Source organism: Branchiostoma floridae, chromosome 4 (assembly GCF_000003815.2).
Source record: "Branchiostoma floridae strain S238N-H82 chromosome 4, Bfl_VNyyK, whole genome shotgun sequence".
Taxonomy (NCBI): Eukaryota; Metazoa; Chordata; class Leptocardii; order Amphioxiformes; family Branchiostomatidae; genus Branchiostoma; species Branchiostoma floridae.
The window spans coordinates 31,281,424-31,292,789 of NC_049982.1; the positions used below are offsets into that span (position 1 = coordinate 31,281,424).

At 37.6% G+C, this 11,366-nt stretch overlaps 1 protein-coding gene across 1 annotated transcript in view; it reads right to left on the reverse strand.

Moving 5' to 3' along the window:
- Nucleotides 1–4,776: 4,776 nt before the first annotated feature.
- Nucleotides 4,777–11,366, reverse strand: part of LOC118413781 — a 25,573-nt gene continuing 18,983 nt past the window's right edge. The window contains exons 15-18 of the mRNA XM_035817312.1: nucleotides 11,043–11,175; nucleotides 9,309–9,467; nucleotides 8,512–8,865; nucleotides 4,777–5,197 (exon numbers count right to left, since the gene is read on the reverse strand). Of these exons, the coding sequence (XP_035673205.1) occupies nucleotides 4,777–5,197; nucleotides 8,512–8,865; nucleotides 9,309–9,467; nucleotides 11,043–11,175 (1,067 nt within the window). The remainder of the gene's footprint in view (nucleotides 5,198–8,511; nucleotides 8,866–9,308; nucleotides 9,468–11,042; nucleotides 11,176–11,366) is intronic.

Below are 11,366 nucleotides of genomic sequence, written 5' to 3' on the forward strand. Positions count from 1 at the left end.
AGCTAATGGGTACAAAACGTGTGTGTTTTTTTTACATAAACGTCACATTGCTTATATTTTAATAGTAATTTACTCTATTTTCCTCAACAGGAAAAAGATTTAGAAAAGTTAGTTTGGTTTCTTTCGATTATCAGACTGAATGTAAAGTCCAAAACCAACCGCACTAAAATCATGTTTCTTATCAACCTCTTTGATGTGGTCATATGTAAGTTCACATGTGACAACATAGTACAGGGCAAAAACTTTGTTCCAATACATTAAAAGTTAGCGCAGAGAATTTTCAATTCTGCTGTGTTATTCAGAATTAAAATGACCTAAAAAATCTGCTTTGCATAACACGATATCATACACAGGTAGCAACTTCGTAGCAACGGATGTAACACCTCTGTATTGGTTCACGGTACTTTGACATGTTTGTCTTTTATTGATGATTTTTCGGTAGAGTACATGCATCCCTGCACAATAATGCAGTCAACGATTATGTTACTAACATAATTTATATCTGCATATTTAATACAATGATTGACACAGATAGTTCTCTTTGTATTTTCAAATATGTAATATTGGTCATGTGCTGATTTTTTTCATTCTTATTAATTCAATGACTATGTAACGTTAATTGAAATACTTCTAGTATGTTCTTGATATGAGACAGTAGAAAGTTTAACACAAATAATAAATAATTATTTGCCAGGATGTAATAAAACAAAACTGTAATACAGTTGGTGTGTAGAATGTGGGTACTGGTACAGAAAATAAAGGTGCAGGTCCGGTTCAGGTTCAGGTGATCAGGTCCAGGACCGGACCTCAACCTGATTGTCTCAAAACTTCTGAAAGGGCAATGCTCAAAACAATAGTCCATTTCGCTACTAACTAAAGAATCTGTTGGTTGGAGTATCCCACTGGCACTTTAAAATCTTCATGAATGAATGAATGAATGAATTTTATTGCTCAACAATCGCACAGGGTACAATGTATGGCAATTAATAACAACTAATAGTTATACAGACAATAGTACTAAGAGGCTACATACAAAGCAACAACAAAACATTATCGATAACAGTATCATTCATGTAAACAAGGTTAACTGTCTCTGTTAACTTATACCAAGTTTGTATGTAGAAACCTGGTAGAAAGAACTATAAACTATACACTATTCACTCATGTTATTATTTTCTTAGACTGGTAAGCCATACATGTAGAATGCATAATGCATTAACGCCGTTTTTTCAGGTCCAGTATAGGCCCAGTATTTCCGGACCAACAAGATTAGATTGTTTTGCAGTACCCACCGATATTAGTGTGCAACCTTGTTGTCATTCTTATTCATGATTATAATGATATTATCAATATTGTTAATAATATTATTCTTTTTAAGCTGCTATTTTTTCTTAATTCTGTAACATGAAACACAGATATGCCATTTTTGTTGGCACTACTTCTATTTTCCGTTTTAATCGTCAAAAAATTACTATTGGATACACATTGTTATGCAAAATATTAATGTTGGTGATCAAATGCAATTTGTATTCATCATATTATGTAAAACCATTGGTAGATGTGTAGCTGCGATATTTACCTTCATGTTTATAAAATAAACCAAAAGGTTATAATTATTCTTTAAAAAACTTTAAGAGACATCTTTAGGACGCAAGTCGTTATTATTGTTGATGTGCAGCTATCAACTAAAGGCAAGGACACACTGCCCACAATGACTTTTTTGTTTTGTTTACCCCATGGACAATTCTTATATGAAGAAAAATTCTTGCAGGAAAAAAAATGTAAAATAATATTCAAGCAAAACAAGAAACTTAAAAAGAATTATCTGGAAATTTAAGCAAAATCTTCTACTTTTTCTAATGATGCAAGAAAAAATTCTAGAAATTGATAACCATAACCAAAGCAATCTGTGCCAACGAAGCCATTTTGCAATTACAGTCTCTTACAGGCTGACGACCAAGCAACTCGACTGTCAACATATGGTCAGAAAAGCTTTAAGGTACTTATACCTGTTTCCTAAGAATATCACTTTACTCTTTTCTCCGCTTCGAGAAACACTTCACGCTTATCCCCCATGTCGTCCTTTGTAACGTAAGACTTTAACCGTTCTGTTTTAGTATCTAAATGTTTCCTTATGTAGTCATGTATTGTTACACGACCCAGTTCTATTAGCAAGGAAGTTAAGTCTTTTTAACCTCGTTGCTGAGTAAAGCAGCCTTAGGCCACAGCAAGCATATTTTATGAATGCCATCCTCTGCAGACTGCGAAAATAATGATATAAGGTTAAAAAAACCAGATGGGTAAAAAATATGGTAACTTTTCAAAAAAGTTACCATAAAAGTTTTAATAAGAATTGAAATGACAAAATGTGGCATCATAACGATCACGACATTCATTCCTGAATCCACGAAGTGCACCAGTGTAGTAAAATTACCCCTAGTGTGGTAGACTGGTATAACTAAACATGGCAACTACACTCATGACTTGCATAGTGATACCAGTCTTACAACTATCCAGCAAGTTTCATTTCTGCAACTACAGTCAAGGTTACCGCTCTATTCTCAATTTTACATACGATTATTAGGTTACAACAAACCTTTTTTTACCCATTTTGGTCTATCTGACCATCCTGAGGAAGAAAAAAGACCTATTTTTAAAATCAGGCGTAAATTAATGAGCGCGTGGATGTCATCCATGAAATTTACTTGCTGTGGCCTTACTATCTTTTGCTATTAGTAAGTAACGGACATTGTACAGAGGTTAGGTGTGACAGGCCGTTCAGTGTAATATAACCAGTTGCTGCTGCCGCTACGTGCCTACGAAGCTTGTGTGTTGCGCTGAAGAGCGGTTATTTCGGTTGTATAAATTAAAGATACAGATGAATGAATTTGAAACTTAAAATATTGCTTCAACGGTATGTGCTGAAATTCCAGACTTAAATTTTCACCGCAAATTTCAAACACAGCTTTCTAAAACTTCTGCATCTGCTTATTTGATAATCCATTGACCTGAAACTTTCTACCTCCAATTCAGCCAAAAGGACATATCGACATGGAGACAGGATTTTAGAACGCCAGTGGGAGTCAGATTCCTTGGCGATGAAATGGACCATTGTTTTGACTATCGATCATTTACATGCTTTCACAAACAATCAGCTCAGGTTCCGGTCCTGACCTTCGGATTCGTCTGTCGTCTTTCATGTTTCATTTGTACTTATATGTCTCGATGTGTATGTCTCTTTATTTTCTTTGTAGTGAAACTTGGCCCTATTGAAAATCAGTTTGTCTAAACTGAATAGGCCACACAAGCGTTTGAAAATAAGCAAACAAACAAACAAACAAACCTGATTCTCTGGACCTGAACTGTACCTGTACCTGAAGTTTCCGTACCGGTACCCGCCTCTAATTACTGATAATATACCATTTTGTGGGCACCATCATCGTCGTAACCGGTGACTCAAACCTTTTGCTTGCTAACGCCTAAAGCAACCGAAAAGATTTGGCAAGCGCGGTTACAACGAAGAATGGTGCCCAGGCTGCTTGTCTTCGTTTGTTATTCGTATCAAAGTCTGCATGTGAAAGAAAAAGATTTGTATCATCAGCAAAAAGGATAAAAAGCAAAAATTTGGATGCTTCACCAAGATCATTTACATATATTCAAAAAAGTGTCTGTAACAATTTGATATTTCATGAGTCATTTAACAATAAAAGTTGAGAAGTCATATTAAATATAAAAATATGACAGCCTTACATTACTTTACAGTGTGCAGTTGAGATTAAAACTACTGTCAAAGCAAATAATCAAAAACTTAACGAATATTTGATTGCCTATCCTTGAATTGAAGAGTTGCATTTTCTTCACTATTTTGCTGTCTGGATATTTGCTAAATCTGATAAAATGTATCAATACAATGTTTATAGGTGGTGCTTGTTGTTAACAATACATTCATTATAGATAAAAGAATAAAGATTCCTTAATGCATTAGGTCTGTTTGAAAACACTTAACGTAAACGAGGAGTGTCCACTGAAATTTATCACAATGCAATCTACAATTATTATTGACGAGACCTTTACGATTGGCTACCACGCTTTACACAAAAATATCATTTTACAAAGTTTTTAACATAGATATACATACAACATGCAAGTTGGTACATTTGTCATATATATTCATCGAGGAGCACAGTTTTGCCTATGTATGGCGCCCTGTGTATTACTATATATAGGAACAAAAATCATCTAAAATGATCACCTTTATTAGCTTACGAAGAAAAAAATGTTTGTAATCAAACATTATAGTCGAAGTCTACATTTATTATTATGGTATCATAGTAATTCAAACAGTACTATGATGTAATGTAAGAAGAAGAACACATTATTTTGTACATAACAACAGGGCTCAAAATACTCTTTTCTACATACCTGCTCTGGTGCAATTGAAAACTACCTGCACAGGGCAAGTTTTTCATGCACCACTTTGAACTTAAGCAATATGAATCATACTAAAATTGTTCAGGAGCCATGCATTGCTATTTTTTCTTTCATTCTTTATCAAATCAGCTAATAACAATACATACACACCTTCATCATAGGGCATTTATATACGAAGCCCAGTACATGGACCAGTGCACGCTTTGTGCAGGTAGACATCAGAAATACCTGCACAGCTCCAATTTTACCTGTACTAACCTGCAAATGCAGGTGGTATTTCGAGCCCTTAACAAACAGCAGAGTGAATAAAATTAAACTCTGAATCTGTTGTCACCTATAACATATTTACTTGCCTAAATACATAGTTATAGGAACGGCTGCCGCGATGCTGATGATGTACAGAACAAGTAAAACCCTGTCCAGGACTTTAGCCAACAGGATGTACTCGGACACCTCCTCTTCATTCATCATAACCTTCTTAAGCACCTCTCTCTTCTTATCAATAGCCTTTGCGAGCTCCTTTACCCCTTTAAGATTAGGAATAAGCTGAAGGAGGGCGGTGGAACGGGTGGGCATCAGACTTGAGAGAGGCGTTGATGGCTGCCCGGTTGTCTCATTGTCATCACAGGGTCTTTCGTCGCTGACGTCCACCTTGCCATCGCATAGAAAGGCGCAGTTGATCAGCTCTGTGGCTGGGAAGTCCGTCAGTTCGGCCTCTTCATCACGGGGCTGCTTCTTTTCTGTTAGATCGCCCAACAGCAGTATTCTACCGAAAATAGTTTCATCAGATTGGTAGAATATAGGATAAAGGAGAATTCTCTTAACACAACCAGCAGGTACTTACTCCCCGCAAAAGCGCCACCTACATCGGCTACATATAGCGGTGAGAATCAGAACTCCAGTTAGAAGCTCTGACGAAGGTGTCTGAGAGACATCGTAACGTAAGCAATGTAAGAACCTGTTGGTTGCGTAAAAAGAATTCTACTATATCCTAGCAGTAATTCTAAATAAAATAAGACGTGCATTAAATGACGCCGACGAGTAATTAATTCTTGAGCTTTCTACAACCCGAAATTCATGACGATTGTTCAAATCCTCGCAAAGTTATTCTCTTTGAAACATTGAAACATCGAGACCTCCTCCCCTCCAAAATAAAATCGCCATAGGACCCAAACCTACACAACTTAAAGACCAAGGTGGTACTATAAAATCACCCAATAAATTCGGCTACTGTAAACTATCGGATTCAGTCTACAACAGGCTCTCATACAGTGAACATGGGTGCTAGAGCAGGACTCATATGTGCACTGCATAGTTCAAGTAATCACAGCTAGATAGAGTTTTAGTTTGGTTGCACATAAAAAGTAAATTTGTAAGCTTTCTCTAATTAGCAATAACGTGAATCAATGACCATAGACTCACTGAGCCTATAGCCTGGAAGGGAACATTGGGGCAATGAGAGATTGTATATACCCTTCTTGCTGGTGAAGACTGTGCAAATAATTCTAGTCTCACATTGCAAAGAAGGTGCCACTATTACAATACATAGTTCTGTTTGTAGACACACACCAATAGAAAGTTCATACAAACTATGGGAAAAGAAATAATGTTCAACTTACAAGTTTGACAGGGACTAATCTTTGCCAAAATAAATGCCCTTATTCTCTACAATGAGGATAACAGCTCTTAGTTGAAAACAACACGCCAAATAGCTTCTGAGAGGCAAGACACCAAATAGCAAAAATGGTGACATTCAGTAACTCAGACAAAGACAGAGAGCAAGATTGTGCAGGAAAGAGTGTACATGTTCTTCTACACCGAATTCAAAGGATCAGGAAATCTGGCCAATATTTTGAATTTTCAACACTGGTCTGATATTTCTTCCTTCAAACCTAATGTTGTAGAATATATGGTAGAATATACATGTATGGTACGATGACTTTATCCCTGCAACAAGCTTATGTGTAAAGCATTTTGCTTTGTTTGACAGCATTTTGTTGTAAAGTAGTGGAGACACTTTTTCAAACAGATCTGACAGTTAATATGCTAATAACTTTCAACGTTATGTTGTAATACCGTCCCTTTGTTCCTGGCACCAGACACTGGCTGGACTCCCCATGGCTTCTAATTAGTTTATGTGGTCTGGAGGGTCAATTCAGCTTTCAAACCTCCTGGCAGACTTCAGCAGGGAGCATCTATATTATTTTATGGTTATTGAGGACCCTGTGCACAGAAAATGGATCTTTAAGCATCGTGACCATAAAATCTCCAGAACAGTAGATCAAAAACGTCAAGTTATGCTGTAGTACATAAGAAAGTTGCAAGGAGGCCAATATTTGAATACTTGGAAAATAAGATATGCTGAGGGAAAAGGTGGCCCTTGTGTGTAAGGAAAACAACTCCAACAAACAGAAAAACTAGCATGTAATGTTGGTAAAATCCTCATTAGAGAATGCCATTAACTGAATATGGAGCCTTGTCGAATCATGGAATGTTATAAGGTTGGGATAAACGAATGAATTTTGAGGTCACAAAGATATCGCAAAAATGCTGTAATGGCTAGGTACTATCGATTTTCTTCCAATAGTGACTTTTTTAAAGGTAGAGTACGTACCTTACGAGAGAACACGAGACTATGCCAGGCTTGCGTAGGTCATCTAGTCTGGTGTTCTGTCGCCAGATCGAGACTAGGCCATTCTCCGTGACCAAGATGTGCTGTCAGACATCGAAAATTTGTAGGTACTACGTAATTTACCTTTAAAACAGTCACTGTCGTAAGAAAATTGATAGTACATTTGTAACTGTATACATACGTAACTGATGAACCTCTTCAACGATATTCAACTGTAATGACTAGTAATGACTTTGAAATGTGTCGGAGAAAAATAATCTTCGCCATTGGAGACAGGCTGCCATTCCGGTCGTGAATAATGATGACGGCCATGGTAAGAAGGGGAAAAACTCCCATCAGCCCCATGCACACGATGATCAGAGTAGCTGTAACATTATGGTAAAAAAATAGCACGGACCTTCATCGATTTGTGTTACATAAATGACATTATGACGGGCAAAACTTTGCCCAACCAACACTTGTTGGACACATTAGAATATTTAAGTTATACATAATGATTACAGTGGTTTAAAAGAAATATTGAAAGCATTGACACAACTATACCGTTATGCATACGTATTTAATATTGAGATGTTATCAATCATTTATACATAGATTATAGTACCTACAGATATGGAGTTGATTTTGGTATGATACATCCTTTTTCTCAGCTATACTACTACTACTAATAATAATAATTTTTATTGCAAACTCATGCCCTAAGGCTAATTGGAAAAGACCAAACAAAATGTTTTTCAGTGGCAAAGGCTAAATATCTCAACAAACAATACATAAGTAGTTAAATCATATAGTTATGATCGTGAAAGAAGTGATATGGTATAGAAAACTGCTTCATGTACTTTTTATAGATATATGTTTCTTTCATGAAATAGTTTATTACACAATTCCAGCATTGTTTATCTCAATAAAAGACTGGAGACGAAATTGAGTTCATAATAACACTTCCGCTACAAGTACAGGGTTGCTATTTGCTGAAAATTACTGATAGTTCGTCATATGGATTTGTATGCTTCCATGGCTAGCTGAACCCCACTCTTCACTTGCTCAAATACATAGTCATCGGGATAGCTGCCACGACGCTGATGATGTATACCACAAGGCACAGCCTGTCCAGGACCTTCTAGGATAACCAAATTGAGCTCATAATAACAGTTTGCTACAAGTACAATGCTGCTATTTGCGAAACATACTGATATATCGTCATGACTCATAGGGATCAGTATGCTTCCATGGCTAGCTGTATCCCACTCTTTACCTGCTCAAATACATGGTCATCGGGATGGCTGCCACGAAGCTGATGACGTATATATACCACAAGGCACAGCCTGTCCAATACCTTCTAGGATAGCTGTTAGCTACAAGTACAGGGCTGCTATTTGCTGATAATTACTGATAGTTGGTAATATGGATTGGTATTCGTCCATGGCTAACTGTATCACACTCTTTACCTGCTCAAATACATTGTCATCGGGATGGCTGCCACGACACTGATGACGTATACCACAAGGCACAGCCTGTCCAGGACCCTCCCCAGCAGGGTGTAATCGGAAACCCCCACCTCGCTCTTCACTGCATTGGTTAGCTCCTCCATCTCCGTCTTTACCTCTGTCAGATTGTTCTTTACATCCACCAACTCACTCGTCAGCCTCTCCGTCCCGTTCTTTACAGCCTTAGTCAGCTCCTCGTCTCCTTTCTTTACCACCTTGGTCAGCTCGCGCACACTGGAGATCAAGTGAAGAAAGCCTGGAGACTCGGGGGCTGTAGGAGGGTTTGCTGACGGTCCTGTCATCCCGGTGACTCCACTGTTTCGCAACCACATTTGATTTGATTTTATTCATTTTGCACAATTTAAAAAAAAAAAGATAAATTAACACAAATTAAAGGATGAAAGAACGTGCAGGGGGGGGAGCCTCGTGGCTTATACACGCTCGTCCCCAAAAGTAAGTTAAACATAATACAATTTAACAATTTAAGCTAATGAAGATTAAATAGATGGAAAAATTAAACAATAATATAACCAAAACTATTGTACCAATTAACAAAATAGAAGGAAATTATCATAGCTCAATAATTAATAACTGAGCAAATATCAACTAAAAAGCAAGCAAAATGTAGAAATAGAAAAACAATGAATAGGAGATTAATTAAATGTTTGATTATCTAATAGCGACGTTTTGAACAGGTTCTTGAAGTTAGATAATGATTGAAAAAGGTTTGACTCAAACTATTCCAAATTTGCGGGTACCTGAACGACATTACAGCCACGCTTGCTCCATCGTCTGCCGGCACGTCATCGTCACTAAAGGCGGTGTTGGTCATCTCTATGGCAGGGAGGTTGGGCTCACCGGTACCATTGCTGGTTTGCTTCTCCTTCGACTTTGTTAGATCTCCAAGAAGCAGTGCCCTTTACAAATGATACGAGATAGAAGAAGAAGGCCAATGAAGAAGAAGAAGATACAAAAACATAGACATGTCAAAAGTATAAAATTCCCATCATTACTCAGTAAGCAGTTTTGCAATTTTCAAATAGATAGATAGATAGAACTTTATTGCACGACAACTGTAGAGGATACAGTGTTTGGCAACTTGTACATACAATACATACAGAACAGAACACTACATGAGTTACTAGTATCTAAAAATCTAAGAGACTAATCTATTTTACACATGGTATATAATATTTACAATCAGGCTATCATTATGTGCTGGTTCATGATAGTATAATATTGTCACGTTTTTTAAATGAGTTATATATAAATTGACCGACATAGGCAGATATATCAGCAGGACATGATAGTAACATGTTGAACATTTCTGTCTTGGTAGGTGGTAACATAGTATCAGATTTGCATTTAATAGACTGTAACATTTTTTGTCTCTCTCTATCATAAGTTGGGCAATCCACTATAAAGTGGGATTCATTTTCAATATCATCATGGCATGTTGGACACAGTCTCTCACTGGCTGGTGTGTTGTGATGTCTACCCTTTTCGATTTGTAGGGAGTGGGCACTAATACTTAGTTTCGTAATGATATTTCTAAAGGATTTGTTTTGAACAGTTGAAAGGTAATTTTCAAGACAGAAATCTTTTTTGATTCTGCAATAAGTACTAAGTTTGCTTAGACTTCTTATTTCTTGTAAATAAATACGTTATGTAAAACAGTTATTTATTAGCATATATGGTATCTGCTTTCGTTCCATCTATCATAATTTACATGTGTTACATTTATTGAAGTTCAGTTATTGAAGATAATGGAATTAAGCAGTTTCCACATTAATCATGCAAATTTTTCCGCATTTGCATAACATGTATATCACTCGTACACCTGTAGTCTGCAGTTGGTAATAAATCTACAGTTTAAAGAAAGCTGCACGAGGCGAGGCTATAGGAATTCCCAAAAGCTTTTCAGTCGTTTCTTACAGAGTATGCCTTTGACTCAATAAGCCGTGTTTATTTATGCTTAGAAATTGACAACAGATGTTGGAGCAATAAGCTATCGACAATCGAAACCTATTTGGTGGAAGTTATAAAAAGATACGGTAGCACATCGTTTTTTTATAAAGATTATCATTATGTTTTGACACCATAGAAAGAAATACATTGTCAAGAAGTCGTAAACATAAGGGCACAACCCGCCGCACGTGCACATACGTGCTGTCTACGTGCCAATACGTGGACAATCGTTTGGGATCCGTAAGTGGTAAGTACTGCCTCCGTACGAACTCGTAGGAAATCCGACGGATTTATGAGCACGCAGACACGCCGTAGAACTTTACGTGCAGGCAAAACTTTGTGTGCCGTCGGGCTGCGGATTCACCAGCCTGAACGTTTTCAGACATACGTGGCGGACGTGGCCTCCCAAAAAAACCTACGGACAAAATAGCACGTACTGCGGGTTGTGCCCTTAGCGTAAAGGAACGACCTCATCATAGGCGGCACAAGCGACCCACAAGCTATGGAGGATAAGTATTACGTACCTTGCAAGGTAGCGGAGAAATATAACCCTCGCCCTCGGAGACAGACACCCCTCCTTGTTGTAAATGAAGATGACGGCCACAGTGATGAAGAGGAAGAGCCCCATCAGGCCCATGCACACGATGATGAGCGTGGCTGTGAAATTACATAATAAATGAATGAAGGCCTTTATTTAGCCTCCTTCACCGGCCTCTCTGGGAAGCTTGCCAATTTATTTTTTTTTTGGGGGGGGGGGGGGATGGCGGTAGGTCGATTCGCGATTTTTAACCGGGAATATGCCGGGAAAGGAAATATGCCGGGAAAGGAATATACACCGGAAAGCTGAC